General features: G+C 39.5%; 2 protein-coding genes across 2 annotated transcripts in view; both read right to left on the reverse strand.

Annotated features, from left to right (window-relative positions):
* Positions 1–982, reverse strand: part of mmp28 (matrix metallopeptidase 28) — a 40,138-nt gene extending 39,156 nt beyond the window's left edge. The window contains exon 1 of the mRNA XM_061925771.1: positions 498–982. Coding sequence (XP_061781755.1) covers positions 498–611 — 114 coding nt within the window. The 5' untranslated portion in view covers positions 612–982. The remainder of the gene's footprint in view (positions 1–497) is intronic.
* Positions 983–1,715: 733 nt separating this feature from the next.
* taf15 (TAF15 RNA polymerase II, TATA box binding protein (TBP)-associated factor) lies at positions 1,716–19,630 on the reverse strand. Its single transcript, XM_061925774.2, has 16 exons — positions 19,485–19,630; positions 16,003–16,027; positions 15,895–15,928; positions 15,721–15,805; positions 10,083–10,158; positions 9,831–9,949; positions 9,556–9,745; positions 8,047–8,081; positions 7,515–7,547; positions 6,813–6,922; positions 6,068–6,197; positions 5,868–5,987; positions 5,714–5,792; positions 5,530–5,624; positions 4,331–4,466; positions 1,716–2,083 (listed from the first exon to the last, which is right to left on the reverse strand). Exons 1-16 carry the CDS (start codon positions 19,492–19,494, stop codon positions 2,044–2,046), a joined length of 1,317 nt encoding a protein of 438 aa, XP_061781758.1. The 5' UTR covers positions 19,495–19,630; the 3' UTR covers positions 1,716–2,043.
* Positions 19,631–21,287: the final 1,657 nt, after the last annotated feature.

A 21,287-nucleotide genomic window follows, 5' to 3' on the forward strand; every position in this document is an offset into this window, starting at 1 on the left:
GTGGAATAAGATGGATAGATGATTCCCACTGGTGGTCGTTAAGCAAGTTGCACACAGCCACATTAAATGGTAAATTAGCCAATATTTGTCATATCTACATGTATTTCACATTTTCTGTATGAAAAATACGGTATTATTCTCAATAAAATGTGTTTCGTGTTCATATTTTTTGGATGTCTGGAACAGATTCATTTGTTTTGCCTCATTTCTGACGGGAGAAATGCTTCAATGTTCGTATTATTTGGTCGTGGGTTTGGTTGTATTTTGTTCAGAAATGTTATATAAATTAAGAAAAGTTTTGGTCGCCTCTGCTAGAAGATAAATTACCAAAATTGTAAGTACCGATAAAACGCCATTAACTCACACTAAATACAAACAGCGTTGAGTTAACAATGCACATTTTCCACCCAAAAAGTATAGCGAATGTTAAATATTAAAGGTTTACCGTCCAGGTGAGTCCCTTTAAGAATGTTTGTGAGAGTAAAGTAATGAAGTACCTGAGGGGCCAGCAGCAGAGGAGCTCCCCGGGCAGTGTTGGCGCTTATCAGGCAGGTCGCAGCCAGCAGGATCCAGGAGGGCTTCCCGCCATGTCCACCCCGGTAGCGGTTCATCGTGAAGCGGGCACCGGTGAGTCAGCACACGGTACATTACTTGTCAACACAAGACTTTTTAACGTCAATATGCACCGTAACCGTTTCGTGTCTTCCGCCTCCATCTCTAATTGAGGAAACTGACATGATTGACTCGCTTTGGGGTGGGCGGGAAGACAGCACCGCCCACCTTTTCTCCAAATATGCACGCAACGGCCGACAAAACAGGCGCACCTTTCCTCAGGCTACACAGGTGTGGCAATTAGTTGGCTTACCAAACATGTGGCTGATAATTGTTTTCAACAAGTTAAAACATTTCTAGAGATGTCCGATAATATCGGCCGATAAATGCTTTAAAATGTAATATCGGAAATTATCGGTATCGGTTTTTTAAAAATGTTTATTAAATCAACATAAAAAACACAAGATACACTTACAATTAGTGCACCAACCCAAAAAAACCTCCCTCCCCCATTTACACAAAAGGGTTGTTTCTTTCTGTTATTAATATTCTGGTTCCTACATTATATATCAATATATATCAATACAGTTTGCAAGGGATACAGTCCGTAAGCACACATGATTGTGCGTGCTGCTGGTCCACTAATAGTACTAACCTTTAACAGTTAATTTTACTCATTTTTATTCATTACTAGTTTCTATGTAACTGTTTTTATATTGTATTACTTTCTTTTTTATTCAAGAAAATGTTTTTAATTTATCTTATTTTTTAAAAAGGACCTTATCTTCACCATACCTGGTTGTCCAAATTAGGCATAATGTGTTAATTCCACGACTGTATATATTCCATCCATTTTCTACCGCTTATTCCCTTTGGGGTCGCGGGGGGCGCTGGAGCCTATCTCAGCTTACAATCGGGCGGAAGGCGGGGTACACCCTGGACAAGTCGCAACCTCATCGCAGGGCACTGTATATATTGGTATCGGTAATTAAGGGTTTGGTCAATATCGGAATATCGGCAAAAATCCATTATCAGACATCCCTACTGACAATTGTTTTCAACAAGTTAAAACAATATTTCTGATCATTTTTATTTTTAAATGTGGATTTACAAACGCCCTCTCTAAGTGGCGTTTATGGGAATGAGCGCTCGCAACACGGAAAGAAAGATCACAGTTTAATATTTGTTTGGGGGTCTGGGTAGAAACAAAGTAAAACAATTTTATTTCGTTCATACAAAATAATGGTACGAAGTCTACCACACAACATCTGCACCAATGGAACAGAAAATTAAAAGATGTACAAAGAAATAAAACAAAACCATTCCAGCACACACCACAGCCAAAGAGTCCTTGTCATAGTGGAAACCTTCCCACTCTCCCCTTTATGCATACACAAGTCATGCTCCCCCCCCTCCCCCCCACACTGACCAAGCCCTCGGTCTATGGCAGACTGTGTGGCTGGAGTGACGTCAGTCTAATCTAGTATGACTTTAGTATGGCCGCTCTCTTCGGTCATCCCTTCGATCGCCCCTGAAAAACAGACACATTAAACATGAACAAAGTAGATATTTTGACACAAAGCTGCAAATGTAAAATAAAGCGTCAGTTAACTGAACACAAATTGTACTTTAGTGTTCAGGCTCGATCACTATGACAGACCTGTACAAGCTTACTAAAAAAAACAAAAAAAAACTCTTGTATTTTGACTGAAATAAAAACATAGCAGGACACTAATAAGACGTAAAAAAAATCTCGTAATATGACAAATAAAATAGCAGGACACTAATAAGACATAAAAAAAAAAAAATAAAAAAAAAAAAATCTGGTAATATGACAAATAAAAACAGACCTACTCAAGTGTTTCAGTATCAAGTAGATGACACCCTCTTGTGGTGATACGTGAAACGTTTCTATTCATTTTGTTTACAACGTCCCTGTCATTTTTTCCCCCAAAAGTTAATTTTTTTCCCGTTCTACATTAGGCATTTTCAAGCATTAAAATTGCTAAGTAAACTACCGTATTTTTCGGACTATAAGTCGTTTTGTTTTTTCATAGTTTGGCCGGGGGTGCGACTTATACTCAGGAGCAACTTGTGTGAAATTATTAACACATTACCGTAAAATATCAAATAATATTATTTAGCTCATTCACGTAAGAGACTAGAGGTATAAGATTTCATGGGATTTAGCGATTAGGAGTGACAGATTGTTTGGTAAACGTATAGCATGTTCTATATGTTATAGTTATTTGAATGACTCTTACCATAATATGTTACGTTAACATACCAGGCACGTTCTCAGTTGGTTATTTATGCGTCATATAACGTACACTTATTCAGCCTGTTGTTCACTATTCTTTATTTATTTCTAAATTCCCTTTCAAATGTCTATTCTTGGTGTTGGGTTTTATCAAATAAATTTCCCCCAAAAAATGCGACTTATGTTTTTTTCCTTCTTTATTAAGCATTTTTGGCCGGTGCGACTTGTACTCTGAAAAATAGGGTATCAATACAACAGTAATACTGGCCACAAGGAGACCAAACCGATCACTAAAGCCTGGCGTATACGCTTGCATTGCGTAGGCATCGACCCCCTTCCCTCTGCAAAGCCTACGTGCACCTACGAAAAATCCTAGGTTTGTGTGGCCGGCGACGCAGAACGCAGAGCTGTGAATACAGCAGAGCAGACTTTGTGCTTAAAATGCACAAATTAGTGTATGAAATGACAACAGTGATTAAACAATTGCATGACACCTGATATTGTGTACTTAAAATCTCGCTGTGCTCTCAAAATAATTACTGTGTCGCTTTTCAGCGTATTGTGTTGCGCCCAGAAGAAGTCAAAGTATGACACTCTTTTCAACTTTTATTGTCAATCTTGTGCCAAGAAGAGGTTCAATACCAACGCATATTCTTTCTCGTGGACACACAAAAAACTTCTCATTGTCAGTCAATAATCTTTCAGACACGGTATACTTAGAAACATTTGTGAACTCTGAACATGACCATACAGACTAACACCAGCACGTGGTTAACTTACAATAGTTATTTACAATTACTCTCTTGTCCCATATCCCGAATAGCGCTGCAGATAATAGTGTTCTATGCCACGAGTCGTTAAGAAGTTGCACATTCCATCTTCACAAAAGTATTTACTTCTGGTTTATAAGTAAAACGTCCACTAAAAGTAAACTGATAATTGTGAATGATGAGTTTCAGTGTGGACAACGACGATGTTGTGATTCAGAGGTTGGCGTCACTCGGCACAGGAAGGAAACGTTATCTCGTCAACAACAGCTGCAGTTGCTCCTTATGGAGACACTGCCCCTTAGTGTTTTGGAAAATAATTACAAGTCTTGCACCACCCCTACAGAAGAACTATAAATCAAACAATACACCGTTGGGGGAGGGACGCAAGCTACAGACACGAGACTATATTCCAGGCCTAATGCAGCATTAGTGTATTGAAGTGGGTTTCAAACTTTTTAACCACTGCTATATTCGATTAGGAGTCTAAAAGTAACTTAAGGATATTCCATGTTCAGACGGCTCTCATAATGTTGAAAACGTTATATTTTTAATGCTCTAGCTATGAAAATATTTGATTATAATCAGATTCCTATTTAACTTAGTCATGTTCAGTAACACCAGAGACGGCAAAATATCTGACATTAAACGTCAAATGTACTTGCTCGATTGTTCATGGAATAATTATAGTTCTTCAAATGGTGGTCTAATACAACCAGTAGAGACTTGTTAGTACAGATGTTTGACCAACCTTCCTCCCATTTTGTATCCTCCTCCATATCCACCGCCGCGGTCACCTCCGTAACTGCCACGGTCGCCACCACGGAATCCTCCACGGCCACGGAACCCACCTCTGTCCCCTCCAAAACCGCCTCTGCCGCCACGATCTGTGACAAATGATTGAACAACAGTTCATTTGAGCTCTTAATTATGCATGCGTGTTGTCTGGAAAACATGTCATACAAAATTCAGCTTTTAACCCTTTTACAACCCTAGGCCCATAATGGGTATTACATGTGTTCTTTATGTGAAATGTTCAGTTTGAAGGGTACCAATCTGAAATTTGGCCAGGATAGTGTGTTAAAAAAAACATTTGCTTGGCACAAGCAGGAGACCACTGCCTGAGGTTCTCAGAAGTCGAGATTGTTTGAAATATCTTGAGTTGCATGTTGAGCCTGTGTCATATATTTGTTTCACCTTGTTAATCTAATTACTGAAAAAAAACAAAAAACTTTTGCACAATATTCAAAATTTGTGGAGATTTACGTAAAATTTTGCATTTCCCCGCAATAGCAAAGAAACTTATTTGACAAAGGGCAATAAAACTACGGTAAGTAATTAGAAAAAAAAAAAAAGACTACCGGTAATTCAATAAAATGGATCCGAAAGATTAATTAATTAATTATATATTATTATCGCTCTCTTTTATTTTTGCTGCAGCTGTAACACATACTGTAATATTGTACATGGTAATTGGGATTTGTTATATATTGCATATCCATCCATCCATTTTCTACCGCTTGTCCCTTTTTGGGGTCGCGGGGGGTGCTGGAGCTTATCTCAGCTGCATTCGGGTGGAAGGCGGGGTACACCCTGGACAAGTATTATATACAAATATAATGTAACAGTATATATTATATACTGTTTTTATAATATGTAAATATTACATGTTATATTTTATATTGCTACTATGGTACATTTTTAGTCTACTTAATACCTGCATTATCCTTTTCAACCTTACCCTTTCCGTCCTTTGTAACTGAGCTACTGTGTGGAACAATTTCCCTTGTGGATCAATAAAGTTTGTCTAAGTCTAATATATACACACATGTATATTAATTGTAGACTTATGGCACTCGGAATTCAAAAAGGACTCCCTCATAAGATGAAGTGTGTGTATAGTCAATCTGAAGCTTGCAATAAGAAAAGAGAAATAAGAGAAGCCCACACCTCCAAATCCTCCTCCTCCTCCTGCATCTCCAGGTTTGGGGGCACCACACTTGTTACACTCTTGTCGCCGAGCGAAATTCATGTTGCCGCAAGAACTGAGGATGTAAAAAAAAAGGCAATGAGCCAATTTGAGTATTGTAGTTGAGTAATTGGTACAGGAGCATTGCCTCAACAAAAGACAAACCTGTTGGGGCATGGCCAGTCTCCTCCCTTCATGTCAAAGTTAGGACCTCCACCTCCACCACCACCACGACCTCTGAAACCTGACAAATATGATACAAAAAGAGAAAATATAAAACAGATGCAAACGTGAAATGTTTGTTGTTGCCTGTACAAACCTCCTCTTCCCCCTCGTCCTCCACCCCCGCCGCCGCCGCCGCCGCCGCCACCTCGCTGCGTGAACTCAGCTCTGCGGGTGGCAAATGACACTTTGATGGGTTTGCCGTTGAATTCTTTGCCTACGATGAAAGGACCAGTCAAGGATTTGCTGAATGACACATTTTAGCAAGAGCAGACTTCTACATCCAAGCAACAGTACCATCAAACCAATCAATGGCGGCTTTGGCAGAAGGTGGGTCATCAAATGACACTGTAGCTTCTCCCTTTGGCCGACCAGTGGCCTTGTCAGAGTACAGGTTGATCATAGGCTGGCCAGTTTTCTTGTTCACCTGAGAAAAATCAAGATTTTAACTAATCGCAAAGTCAAACAGGACACAGCTTAAAGGGGACCCATTATGCAAGACCAGCTTTTGTTACCTGGTATTTGGGTTTCCCAAATGATCCCAAAGTAAAATATGTCAAGCCTTTGTTATAATTTTGATGATCAGGGCAGAAAGCTTTTGAAAACCCCAATTTATGAGATTAACAATTCAAGGTTTTTATAAACTGTAAGCCACAATCATCAGAATTTACATCAAAAGAAGGCTTGAAATATCTTGGGTTGCATGTTATGAGCCTGTCATATTAGACTATGTAAATCTAAATACTGGAATTAAATAACCTTTGCACGTAATTAACGGGGCTGGGCCTGGAGGAGGACTTTAGCACGTAATTTAAGACTGCCGACAAAACAGCGCATTCTAAAGAGAGTCAAAAAGTGGCTCTAAGGTGGTCTTTTGACAAAGCAAGACAATTACACATTATGCCACAAGGAAGTGTTTTAAATGTAGAGAGAAAATCATAGTATGACCCCTTTAATGAATATAAATGTTCAAACATTGGAACATACTATATTTATATACCTTCAGAGATATTTCTGATTAATGGAGTCAAGTTGGTGATACCTTAATAATGCCAATTTGCTTGAAGTAGTCGCCCACTTCTTGGACTGAGGCTTCTTCTCCCAGGCCTTGGACAAATATGGTGTTGTTGTCAGAGTTGTCCTGCTCCCCAGCTGTGGAAGAAGAACATTTAACAAAATAAATTATCTATATTGATCCAAGCAGCCAACATTGGCATTTCACTCGATGCTAATCTTCATTAAACTGTAGAAACGTTAAGTCATCAAGAACCAATTAGTTTAAGATCGAACTCTCAGTACAATCAACAGTAATTGCAGTTTAGAAGCTGAGGTAAAAATGTTGCACTTTACATAATCGTAATTAATGATGTGATCAATCTATACGACCCTGAATTATGTGTGCAGGTCAACTGACAGCAAAACAGATATTGCTGTGCTTTTTCCCCCCAGGCAAACAAAGTCAAGGCCTGCAATACACTCATGCACAAGCCCACAACAGTTTAGTTTTTTTTAATTAAATTGTAGTTTCGATGCAAAAACAATCATTGCAGACATGCTGCTGCTCACTCTCAGACATTGGAACTTGTCTGTTTGGTGTGGTCACCAGGAGGCATGTATGAGTATGCACTGTGATACACTTTGGTATTGTGCTAAAATGTCTATTGTGAACGATTTGATTTGGGGTATTGTGAAAAAGACAAGTGGTGCTATGAACATGAGCTGGGAAACGAGGAAATGCCATTACCTGGTTCATCCCTTGAGCCGAAGTCCCGAGAGCCTGGAAAACAGGAAAGATGGAAAAAGCACTTGAGCAAATTATCTTTAATAGATGTACTTTTCTACATAAAAACATCCTAAATGTGCCATGGTATAATATACAAGTATAGGAAAGTCCATGTTTACATCTGTGTTGTGTGTTTTCATTCCGAAGGATCAGACACCCTTTCAACGTCAACGGATTTGTTCCTTTTTTAAACCACCAAATGTTTCAAGTAATAGAACCCTCTTCATCCCGGGAACACACGTCATGTTAAAAATAAATCCTTGTCTTCATGCAACCACATTTAGTATTATTTTACAACCCGAGCCCCATGTCTGTTACCATATGTGTACTGTAGACTTTAAAGAGAAATCCGACTAACACTAAGTGGAATCCCTTGCGGTCTGGGCATGAAATTGGTGGCATTCAAGAGTTCTCTTATCCCCCTTTTCCTTCTGTGCTAACTCAAGTTCTCAAGTCCTCCCCCACCGACACAGTTCTGATGCTCGTCACTTACCACCGAAATTTTTGAAGCCACCACGGTCACCACCTCTGCAGAGGAAAAATTGGAGATATGATGGCTTTTCCTTTGTCCCAACTGAGAGCTCAAAGCTCCCCTACATCCCCATCAGTATGCACTCCTGCCAGGGTGTGCGACTATTGGTGGAAATGTCTCACACGAGGAGTGTTAGTCTTTGGCAATAAATATCAGTGGATAGATGAGCAGGTAGCTCAGCCTCAGGCAGACGAGTGACGACAGTTATCACACGTCGCTGGGTCACCAGAGTTTACCGAATTGGATACTTGCTGCAGTTTTCCATCAAAAATCTGATTTGTTCAAAATAGCAGCAAAGTCAGGCAATTTTGTGACTAAAAATGGAGGGGCCAAATTGGTGTGAAGGAGTGTAGCAACTGATACGCAATCTTCCACTGAGTTTGTTTATGACATCCTTTAACTGAGGTCCTTGTTATAGTTCAATCACTGTGAACACCTGTAGTATGAAATGTAGATCCATGTTAACACAACAGACATGTTGGCCATTGTCAAACATACAATACTTGAATGAAACCTGTTGGAATGCGAAGCAGCTGACGACGTCGCTCCAGGTCTAACCGCAGCATTTCAGTCGAGTCCATTGTTCAAAAGCTACATGATCCTCAGAACACGGACAGACCAAAGTGTTTCACACACTTTTAGAGATATATCTTGATAGGACATCTTTAGATTCAAGAGAACCTTGAAAGGCTTAGTTGGCACATTAAAGCTCCTCCTTTGTTAGCATTTTGTTTTCACACCTGCATGTTGTGTGATACAACGACAGCCTTGCAACAAACTGATTTAAAATCAAAGATAAGGTATAAAATCTTCAAATGATAAATAGTCATTTCTCACATCCCAATTTGCTGACCATTTAGATAATGGCTTTAATTGCTACATTTGACTAACATTTGTTGGTCACGGGGTAAAATGTAATCGCCTGAACAAAAATGAGTTTTAAATATAAACCAGGAACCTTATACCAGGTTTGAGAAATAAAAAAAGTTCGGGTGGTTACGTACAAGTCTTTATGAAGAAGAAAAGTAGCGGTAAAAAGGTATTTAAGTGTGGCGTATGTTTTAAAGAAAGCACACATTCTTTATACTTATACTGTACATATCATCCGTAAGCATCAGACTGTGTGACAAACAGGTTCTACTGTGTTGTTTACCTGCCATATCATGGCATGAGGTCGTCACGCCATTGTGTAGTCACCATTGCTTCACAAAACCCCCTTATAATGTTGAGAACATATTTTGTGCAATGTCTAAAGTCAGCAGTTATGAGTGTGAAGTGACCATTTAAGCAATGCAAAGTGGTTGAACTCCACTAGCAAATCCTAATACAGAGTAGCATAAATTTCAGGTGAGGGCGATGGTCGCTAAATACCATGCATGCTGATGGATTGCTAGTATGACAGATCAAGCTGTGTCGCAATGTTACAAAACATAGAAGTACCTTGGGGGCAGTGGCAACTGTGCAACTTACCCCATACCAGGAGGTCCGCCTCGTCCACCACGGTCATAGCCACCGCGCTCAAATCCACCACTGCGGTCAAAGCCGCCACGGTCATAACTGCCACGATCGTAGCCGCCACGACCTCTGCCTCTGTATCCACCTTCTTCTGACCGGTCACCTTGGTCACGGCCAAACCTGGATCCCTGTGCACCACCTTCGCCTATCACGGCCCCGAAAAAAAAAAACCAATTAAGATCCATTGTCTTTAATGCTCTGACAAGTTACACATATAGGCACTCGCTTACCTTCACTGAATCTTCCATAACTGCCGCCGCTAGGTGCCTGGTATGATCCTTGCTGTCCATAGCTATCACCACTCTGCCCTTGACTGCCAAATGATGCTGGTTGTCCAAATGACTTCTCACTATACCGTCCCACAAATTGTTTCAATTAATGTTAAGCAGCTTTAACAATGTGCAAAAAAGAAATGGTTATAAAAAAGGCACCGTAATACAGAGGGTATGGGGGTCTATGCAATGGTAATGAAGCAAACTCACCCAGCTGACTCCTGTCCATAGTTAGCATAGCTCGGTTGCGCACCATATCCTGCCTGAGACTGGCCATATCCCTCTGCTAATAAAGAAAATGAAAAGGTAAAAAAAAACACCCATTCTCCTCTTAATTACTGATGTATATGTAATTCATATCGGCGGTCACGGAAGCCACTTTTTATACATATTACATAGGGGTGTAACGGCACAGCAAGGGAACAAATTGCCAGCTCAGAATAAAAAGCCCCCAAACCTTAAAAAAAAATAGTGTTTTGAATGTGGAAACAAATTAAAGTAATATATTGTGTGAATGGATATATAGCCAATATTATTTAAGCACGATTGACTAGTGATGCACAGAAAATGTGGCTCACCACATACAAAGGGTTGCGCTTTTCAGACGACAATTTCATGTAGTGACATTTACCGTATTTTCCGCACTATAAGGCGCACCGGATTATTAGCCGCACCTTCAATGAATTACATATTTCATAACTTTGTCCACCAATAAGCCGCCCCGGACTATAAGCCGCGCCTACGCTGCGCTAAAGGGAATGTCAAAAAAACAGTCAGATAGGTCAGTCAAACTTTAATAATATATTAAAAACCAGCGTTCTAACAACTCTGTTCACTCCCAAAATGTACGCAAATGTGCAATCACAAACATAGTAAAATTCAAAATAGTGCAGAGCAATAGCAACATAATGTTGCTCGAACGTTAATGTCACAACACACAAAATAAACATAGCGCTCACTTTCTGAAGTTATTCTTCATTCGTAAATCCTTCGTCTTCGGTGTCCGAAGTGAAAAGTTGGGCAAATTTACTATCCACTGGCAGATGTTGGCGTCGTCTGGCGCTGCCTCCTCGTCTTAGTGAAGGTGTGTTCGCCTTCTGTCTTCCATTGTTCCCACGCAGTTAGCAGTCTAGCTTCGAATGCCCTGTTGACACCAATATCTAGCGGCTGGAGGTCTTTTGTCAATCCACCCGGAATGACGGCGAGTATTGAATTAAGCGCGTAAGCGTGTCTCTCAATGTGCTGTTATGAGCTAGCAAATATAACAACTACACTACCCAGCATGCAACGATAGTTACGAGCATGCGCGGTAGCCCTGAGAAGTTCTCACGCAGTTAGCAGTCTAGCTTCGAATGCCCTGTTGACACCAATATCTAGCGGCTGGAGGTCTTTTGTCAATCCACCCGGAATGACGGCGAGTATTGAATTAAGCGCGTAAGCGTGTCTCTCAATGTGCTGTTATGAGCTAGCAAATATAACAACTACACTACCCAGCATGCAACGATAGTTACGAGCATGCGCGGTAGCCCTGAGAAGTTCCCAAGCAGTTAGCAGTCTAGCTTCGAATGCCCTGTTGACACCAATATCTAGCGGCTGGAGGTCTTTTGTCAATCCACCCGGAATGACGGCGAGTATTGAATTAAGCGCGTAAGCGTGTCTCTCAATGTGCTGTTATGAGCTAGCAAATATAACAACTACACTACCCAGCATGCAACGATAGTTACGAGCATGCGCGGTAGCCCTGAGAAGCGTTGTTTTATGCTGGGAGTTCGAATGTGGTTATGAGCACGCTGTGAGAAAACGTTGAGAACTCAGTTAACACGCCTCGTCTGCATTATTTATAATTAGACAGACAACACACTTAATAGGAGCCATTTTGGGGTCTTTACATAAACACACAAATGGAAATGAAACGTCACATATCCCAGCATGCACCGCGCGCTTCTTCTACGGGGAAAAAAGATGGCGGCTGTTTACCGTAGTTGCGAGACCTAAACTTTATGAAAATGAATCTTAATATTTATCCATATATAAAGCGCACCGGGTTATAAGGCGCACTGTCAGCTTTTGAGAAAGTTTGTGGTTTTTAGGTGCGCCTTATAGTGCGGAAAATACGGTACACTAACAAAACTGGCACATCTATACACAAATCAAACAAATGCACCAACTATGTCATGCCACTGTGACAGTTGTTTTGGACTAAACTTTTCAAAATTTGAAATTGCATTGGTTTAATTTAAGATACATTTTAGAAATGCAATAACCTGTTTATTATAACCATATCACATCACCATCAAATGAGCTTCACACTAACATTTAAGGAATAAAATATAAGAAAGAAAAACGTTTTAACTGGGGAGAAATTCCCAGGGATCCACTCAACTCACCACCTGTGGGTCCCAGGGACTCACTACATTGAAAACCTATCAAGATCACTGGGCACATCACATGTTTCCAGTTTCCTGCTTTATTACAGCATGTCTGAAAAGGAGTAAGAAGAACTGAAACTTATTTAATCCTACCCCTTTCTGTTTCGAAGCAATTTCTAACATTTGTTTGCACCCAATATGTTAAACAAATTAATTAGTAAGTTTCTCACGAATAAATAGTTAGGTAAATTGTGGTGCACATTACGAGATAAGATTATCGTATTTTCTATTATGGTTCAAGATGTTTCAGGATTCTTCATCCGTCTATTTAGAGTTTGAACAATTCCACATATTGATAGACTAAAAAAGTTTTACGTGTTGTACGTACAGCAAGTTCCCCTTAATGCATTTGATTGTGGCGGTGCGCCAAGGCAGAATATTAGCCGCAACATCTTAAAAATTAGGATTTTGTTACATGAAAACAAAATTACTAAAATGTATTGTGGTGTCCGGAAAAAGACAGTCTGACACTTTTTAGTTTTTATTGCCAATTGTATGCGAACACTGGGCCCGATTCCAACAAGTATTTCCTCTGTGCACTAGGGCTGCAGGAGCCTAAAGTTCCTGAACATTTGGTGGCAAAAGGCCTATAGACACTCCTGTGTCATATTCCTCCGAGTATAGATCAATCACTCTGAGAGCACAGCTTATACGTACAATGTTTACAATTGAATAGCTTAGGTCAGTAATGTACAAACTTTTTCTATCACTGGCCGCATACTAAATTAAAGGGGGTACGTAGATGTATTTTGTATATTGAATATGCTCAAACCAATGCAATGTTGGTCAATATACGCTAACCTACCGTATATTTCGGACTATAAGTCGACGTTTTTTCATAGTTTGGCCGTGGGTGCGACGTATACTACGGAGCGACTTGTGTGAAATTATTAACACGTTACCGTAAAATATCAAATATTATTTATCTCATTCGTGTGAGCGACGAAGAAAATGTCAGAAATCGTCACTCACACGCCAACCAATAAGAATTCGGCAGGGGCGGGTCATGGCAAAAGTGCATTGTGGTTCATGATATGCTAACTGCTATATGCTATACGCTACTGCCGGAGCTATTAAAATGCATCACATCAACATTGGCGGTAACTTATAAAAACTGAGAAAGACTGAACTAAAATGGCACCGAAAAGGAAATCATATACTGCAGATTACAAGCTGGACGTAGTAAAATATGCTGCAGAGAACAGCAATCGAGCAGCAGAAGGAAAGAACACTAGCGGGGCGCATACTAGAGGCGACACCGAGGAAGATTGTATCGGATTTAGCGATTAGGAGTGACAGATTGTTTGGTAAACGTATAGCATGTTCTATATGTTATAGTTATTTGAATGACTCTTGCCTTGATGTGTTGCGTTAACATACCAGGCACGTTCTCAGTTGGTTATTTGTGCGTCATATGGCGTACACTTATTCAGCCTGCTGTTCACTATTCTTTATTTATTTTAAATTGCCTTTCAAATGTCTATTCTTGGTGTTGGGTTTTATCAAATAAATTTCCCCAAAAAATGCGACTTATACTCCAGTGCGACGTATATATGTTTTTTTCCTTCTTTATTGTGCATTTTCGGCCGGTGCGACGTATACTCAAAAAAAAATACGGTATACAAACAAAATATTCATATCTTAGCTTTGATCTTCTACAGCTAGTGGGTCCATGATGACATTTGTTTGATAAGCCGTATTGGTTTCAGACACTGTTTAGAAACAATTAAAAATAGGTGAATAAACGTTTACAAAATGTTTGTGCAAATAACCAATTTCACAATGCATATACAGTATCTGCAGCTTCTTAGGTGCGGCTAAAATATAGGAAAAAAAATGTTCCTTCTAAAATTTAGTGAGTGCGGTTTGTATACCAATACGCTCTATAGTCCGGAAAAGTACAGTAATTCCTATTTACATCCCTGAGCTAGGGTTGTACGGTATACCGGTACTAGTATAGTATCGCGGTACTAATGAATCAAAAATGGTACTATACTCTGAAAAGTACCGGTTCCCCATATATATATATATATATATATATATATATATATATATATATATATATATATATATATATTTTTTTTTAACAGGCATGCTGGTTTTACAAGCAGAGGAGCATTTTCGGCAGCGCACAATCACGGCGTACTTACAAGCAGACACAGTGTGTAGACAAAAAAGTGAGAATGGACGCATTTTGGCTTAAAAACTAACGATAAAGATGAAGCTATAAGACTGAAACGCTCACAGGAAGAGGTGCTTTAAAACATGGCTAGCTAGTTAGCGGCTAATGTCCACCCGCAATCGGCAGTGTTTTATCTACTTCTAAATCACTAATCCTCGCCCCCAAGGCGACAAATAAAGTGATTTTTTTTTTACAAGTATCACCCTTGCAGGACGAGGAATAGCTAAAAATGCTTCACTACGCACTGTAGGAGGATACGATAGCTCACTGGCGTCAATGTAAACAAATGCCATGGGTGGATCTACAGCTGACATCCACTGTAATGATACCAAGTACATCAATATTTTTTATCGTCACAAAATCTTTTTTCTTTTAAATTCATATTATATTCATAAATTCAGGAAATACATCCCTGGACACATGAGAACTTAAATTATGACCAAAGTATGACCCTGTAACTACTTTGTATTGGATCGATACCTACATTTGTGGTATAATCCAAAAATTATGTAAAGTATCCAAACAGAAGATTAAGTGTTTATTAATCAATCAATGTTTATTTATATAGCCCTAAATCACAAGTGTCTCAAAGGGCTGCACAAGCCACAACGACATCCGCGGTACAGAGCCCACATAGGGGCAAGGAAAAACTCACAACCCAGGGGGACGTCTATGTGAATGACTATGAGAAACCTTGGAGAGGACCGCATATGTGGGTGACCCCGCCCCCCCTCTAGGGGAGACCGGATGCAATGGACGTCGAGTGGGTCTGACATAATATTGTGAAAGTCCAGTCCATAGTGGATCTAACATAATATTACATTTTAACAGAAGTGTAGATAGATCAAGTTGAAACGGAAAACAAACAGATATTAAGAGTAAATGAACAAGGAGCTTAATCAATTTTTGCAGCTTGTGCTTTATAATTTTGACAAAATAATAGAATGGGAAATGACAATATGACAAATTAGGAGCCTTTGTTTGTTTACTTACTACTAAAAGACAAGTTGTCTAGTATGTTCACTATTTTATTTAAGGACAAAATTGTTCTGCGATTGCAATAAGAAACAGATGTTTAATGTACTGTAATATTTTTTGTTAAAATAAAGCCAATAATGTCATTTTTTGTGGTCCCCTTTATTTAGAAAAGTATCGAAATACAGTTTTGTACCGGTACCAAAATATTGGTATCGAGACACCCTACCCTGAGCGTTACACCCCTGAAATTATACTATACCTTGTGTGGCAGGTGTGGTAGCACCACCATATCCAGGGTAGCTCTGTCCACCATAAGAGCCAGCACCATTTCCTTGACCATAGCTCTGATCCATGAAGGACAAGGGGAAATGTTAAGTAGACCATTATTTAAGAATACATGAATATAAAATGAATGCATAGACTGAGATCTTACTTGTCCACCCGGTTGACCGGCATAAGAACCATAACTGTAAAACAATGACAAGCACGTTCAATACCTCAAACTTACAATTTCAATGCCAAATAACAAATGTAAACGTACCTCTGTGAGCCACCATAGCCCGAATCTGAAAGGAGCGAGCAAATTAAATGTTATTTTTTAAAGTGTGAAGAAAGTACAAAGAGTGGAACAATTTTGAAAATTTGAAGTTAACAGTGACGCGCTGTCAGTGGAGGCAAGTGAGGCAGTGCCTCACCTTGCCACCAGGTGGCTTAACCATGAGATGTTCAAAAACGAAATAAAATAAGTTTGAATATTTCTATTTTGGTCTATGCTTTCTATGTGATTTTGGTGTGGTTCCTGGATATTTTGATCATTTTCATGGTCGAAATCGCGGAAATTCCGTGTTTCTTGATCAAAATAACGCGGCAGACGAGAAGTGAGGCAGACACAGGTAGTGCCTCAATCGCTACACACAAAGTGTATTGAGCGTGTGCGTGCGAGTGGGCAAGTGCTTGTTGCCACGGGGAAAAGGCAGGCCACGAGGCAGCGAGTACCTCTGCCTCAAAGTAGGGGGCGATATATTGTCAACTTGAAGTTCAATGCCTCAGCAGTACTCTGATAACCTGACTCTTGCCAGATCCTTGTAGTTCACTGAGCTCCACACAAGGATCTGGGACTTCTCAATAGGAGATGTAGTTCAGAAGGCGGGCCTTGTGAAAAAAATCATTGTATGTGATTGGATAAACCACTTGTCCGTTATCTTGAATGATGTGCTACTTCAACCCGTGACGCTGATGAGAGCGACGCTGGGAAATCCAAACCCGGTCGGAAGAAGAGCCAAAACATCCTTGCTACCAATAAATGCCTTTAAAACCGTTCTGTTCATCTTTTTAAGAATTAATATTTGATAGATTCGACAAAACAATTGCAATACTTTTTGGACCCATTTATCATATCATGATAGGTTGATTGGCAACACTAAAAATTGGCCCTAGTGTGAGAATGTGAGTGTGAATGTTGGCGGTGTATCCGTGTTGGCGACTTGTCCAGGGTATACTCTGCCTTCCGCCCGAACACAGCTGAGATAGGCTCCAGCACCCCCCACGACACAGAACGGGACAAGCGGTAGAAAATGGATGGATGGATGAACGTGATCATGAATTTATTAACGTGGACCCCGACTAGGGTTGGAATTGGGGGTTAAATCACCAAAAATTATTCCCGGGTGCTGCCATCGCTGCTGCTCACTGCTTCCCTCACCTCCCAGGGGGTGATCAAGGGTGATGGGTCAAATGTAGAAAATAATTTCGCCACACCTAGTGTGTGTGTGTGTGACAATCATTGGTACTTTAACCTTAAACAAGTTGAAAAACTTATTCGGGTGTTACCATTTAGTGGTCAATTGTACGGAATATGTACTGTACTGTGCAATCTACTAATAAAAATTTCAAACAATCATGCAAAGTACGTTTTCATGGAGGATAGCTATTGCTGCTTCAGATACAGAAAGGTAAGACACACTCACAATACCGTATTTTTCGGATTATAAATCGCAGTTTTTTCATAGATTGGCCGGGGGGTGCGATTTATACTCTGGAGCGACTTGTGTGAAATTAACACATTACCGTAAAATATCAAATAATATTATTTATCTCATTCACGTAAGAGACTCGACGTATATCAGCACGTTCTCAGTTGGTTCTTTATGCCTCATATAACGTACACTTATTCAGCCTGTTGTTCACTATTCTTTATTTATTTTAAATTGCCTTTCAAATGTCTATTCTTGGTGTTGGATTTTATCAAATAAATTTCCCCAAAAAATTAGACTTATACTCTAGTGCGACTTATATATGTTGTTTTCCTTCTTTATTATGCATTTTCAGCCAGTGCGATTTATAATCCAAAAAATACGGTACTTGATTTATTTTGTTAAAAGCAAATGGGACCAAAAATTATTTAAATAACTATTAAATACTTTTGGAACACATTTATCATATCATGATAGGTTGATTGGCAACACTAAAAATTGGCCCTAGTGTGAGAATGTGAGTGTGAATGTTGGCGGTGTATCCGTGTTGGCGACTTGTCCAGGGTGTACTCCGCCTTCCGCCCCCCAGCACCCCCCGCGACACCGAACGGGACAAGCGGTAGAAAATGGATGGATAGATGAACGTGATCATGAATTTATTAACGTGGGGTTGGAATTGGGGGTTAAATCACCAAAAATGATATCCCGGGCGCTGCCATCTCTGCTGCTCACTGCTTCCCTCACCTCCCAGGGGGTGATCAAGGGTGATGGGTCAAATGTGGAGAATAATTTAGCCACACCTAGTGTGTGACAATCATTGGTACTTTAACCTTAAACAAGTTGAAAAACTTATTCGGGTGTTACCATTTAGTGGTCAATTGTACGAAATATGTACTGTACTGTGCAATATACTAATAAAAGTTTCAATCTATCATACAAAGCATGTTTTCATGGAGGATAGCTATTGCTGCTTCAGATACAGAAAGGTTAAGACGCACTCACAATACTTGATTTATTTTGTTTAAAGCAAATGGGACCAAAAAGTATTTAATAACTACTTTATCAAATACTTTTTGGACCCATTTATCATATCATGATAGGTTGATTGGCAACACTAAAAATTGGCCATAGTGTGAGAATGTGTAATGTTGTCTCTCTATCTGTGCTGGCGACTTGTCCAGGGTGGTCCGCCTTCCGCAGCTGACCCCAAAAGGGACAAGCGGTAGAAAATGGATGGATGGAATATCATTATGATAACGTTTTTATGAAAGCGAATAACTCCCTTCTTGTTCCTGTTACTCTAATGTGCAACATAAATCAACAACGATTAGAGCGGCACATGTGAATTTAAGTTGAAAAAAAAAAAAAAAAAAAGAAGATGAAGAAAATAAGACTCCAAAAGTATTTATGCCTCATCTGGTGTTTAGTTCCCCGCACGTCACGGGTTGGAATAAATAAAAAAGGAACACAAACAGATCACACCCCCCGTACGCGCCTCTGGAAATGGCGGTCAATTGGCGGCTACGGCTAAACAACGAAACAAACGTTCCCATTTTAGATCGCTATACGTTTCGTTAACGCGTGAAATTGGGACGGCGTTGGTTAGGTGATTGCGCATTCCGACTACACTTGTGTTGTGAAAATGAGGCATCAGACCGGATTGGAGTTGCGGTTTAAACGCAAGACAACAGTTGGGGCATAAACAAAGAGGCATTCATGCCGCCCTCGAGGGGCCGTAGGCCAAGTCAGCTACTTGCTAAAGACACTGCCTTTGCTATTAAATGAATGCAAATTAGAACCTACAAATATAACTGCGTGGTTAAAATGTTGTGGTATTTACCTATCGACAGTATGAGGAAACTGGTTAATACATGAATTGCGATAAAGTTGATGAATTTCGGTTTTCCAACGCGACATTTCCAAGAAGTAGACGACGCCGGATCACCTAGGCCTCGTGGTTAGCGGTCGACTGTCAGTTATTCGTTTCGTTTTTTTTTTTAATTTGGATTCACAAAAACACATTGGCGGATTCAATTATGTGTACACTCACCGGTGGCCATTGTGATAGTTTTAAAATAAATGGCCCGCTTCGCCTGAGATGCTTTTTAAAAATCCTCCAGTGATTGTTGCGCAGCGCCACTCGATAGTTGGCCGACTTGCTGCACTTCCCTTAAAGAGCTCAGCCTCTTCTTCTGTCGGTTCTAAACGGCGTCTCAAATCCCAGCACTCGTTTTTTTTACTGCCATCTACCGTTTTAGTGTGGTAAATGTCATGTCTGCCTAAGATGAATGCTCATAGGAACCAAATCACTACTTTTGTGTCTCTGTATTTAAAAAAATATGTATTAATTTAAATATATAAATTGTATTGAAAAATACAAGAAAGCATATAATTCATTTAAATAAATAAAAACACATGTACTTAATTACCTTTAAAAATACAAAAACACAAAAGTAGTGATTTGTTCCCATATATATGTATATATTCATATATGTATCGGCCTGCTGATATTATCGGCCGATAAATGCTTTAAAATGTATTATCGGTATCGTTTTTTTTTTCATTATAAGTATCTTTTTTTATTTTTTTATTTTTAATAATTAAATCAACATAAAAAACACAAGATACACTTACAATTAGTGCACCAACCCAAAAAACCTCCCTCCCCACTCATTCACACAAAAGGGTTGTTTCTTTCTGTTATTAATATTCTGGTTCCTAAATTATATATCAATATATATCAATGCAGTCTGCAAGGGATACAGTCCGTAAGTATACAAGATTGTGCGTGCTGCTGGTCCACTAATAGTAGCCCCCCTTTTTTTAGACCAGTTGATCTGCCGTTTCTTTTCTTTTCTCCTCTGCTCCCCCCTATCCCTTGTGGAAGGGGAGACACACAGATCCGGTGGCCATGGATGGGGTGCTGGCTGTCCGGGGTCGGGACCCGGGGTGGAACGCTCGCCTGTATATCGGTTGGGAACATCTTTGCGCTGCTGACCCGTCTCCGCTCGGGATGGTTTCCTGCTGACCCCACTGTGGACTGGACTCTTACTGTTATGCTGGATCCACTATGGACTGGACTCTCACAATATTATGTTAGACCCACTCGACATCCATTTCATTCGGTCTCCCTAGAGGGGTGGGGGGGGGTTACCCACATATGCGGTCCTCTCCAAGGTTTCTCATAGTCATTCACATCGACGTCCCACTGGGGTGAGTTTTTCCTTGCCCTTATGTGGGCTATACCGAGGCTGTCGTTGTGGCTTGTGCAGCCCTTTGAGACACTTGTGATTTAGGGCTATATAAATAAACATTGATTGATTGATTGATACTAACCTTTAACAGTTAATTTTACTAATTTTCATTAATTACTAGTTTCTATGAAACTGTTTTTATATTGTTTTACTTTCTTTTTTATTCAAGAAAATGTTTTTAATTTATTTATCTTATTTTATTGTATTATTTTTTTTAAAAAGGACCTTATCTTTACCATACCTGGTTGTCCAAATTAGGCATAATAATGTGTTAATTCCACGACTGTATATATCGGTATCGGTTGATATCGGTATTGGTAATTAAGAGTTGGACAATATCGGATATCGACAAAAAGCCATTATCGGACATCCCTAATACATACATATATGTATACATACATATATGTATATATGCATGTGTATATATACATTTATGTGTATATATACGTATACATTTATATATATATATATATATATATATATATATATATATATATATATATATATATATATATATATATATATATATATACATTTATATGTATATATATATACATTTATATGTGTGTGTGTATGTATATACATATGTATACAAAATA

Source organism: Nerophis lumbriciformis, linkage group LG30 (genome assembly GCF_033978685.3).
Source record: "Nerophis lumbriciformis linkage group LG30, RoL_Nlum_v2.1, whole genome shotgun sequence".
Taxonomy (NCBI): Eukaryota; Metazoa; Chordata; class Actinopteri; order Syngnathiformes; family Syngnathidae; genus Nerophis; species Nerophis lumbriciformis.

Bases quoted from the DNA above. Each gene is read 5' to 3' on its own strand.
- taf15 (XM_061925774.2), bottom strand. The intron at 7,548-8,046 runs GTAAGTGACGAG...CCTGTTTTCCAG, and splicing joins TGGCTTCAAAAATTTCGGTG to GCTCTCGGGACTTCGGCTCA. The intron at 5,625-5,713 runs GTTTGTCTTTTG...TTACATCCTCAG, and splicing joins GACTGGCCATGCCCCAACAG to TTCTTGCGGCAACATGAATT.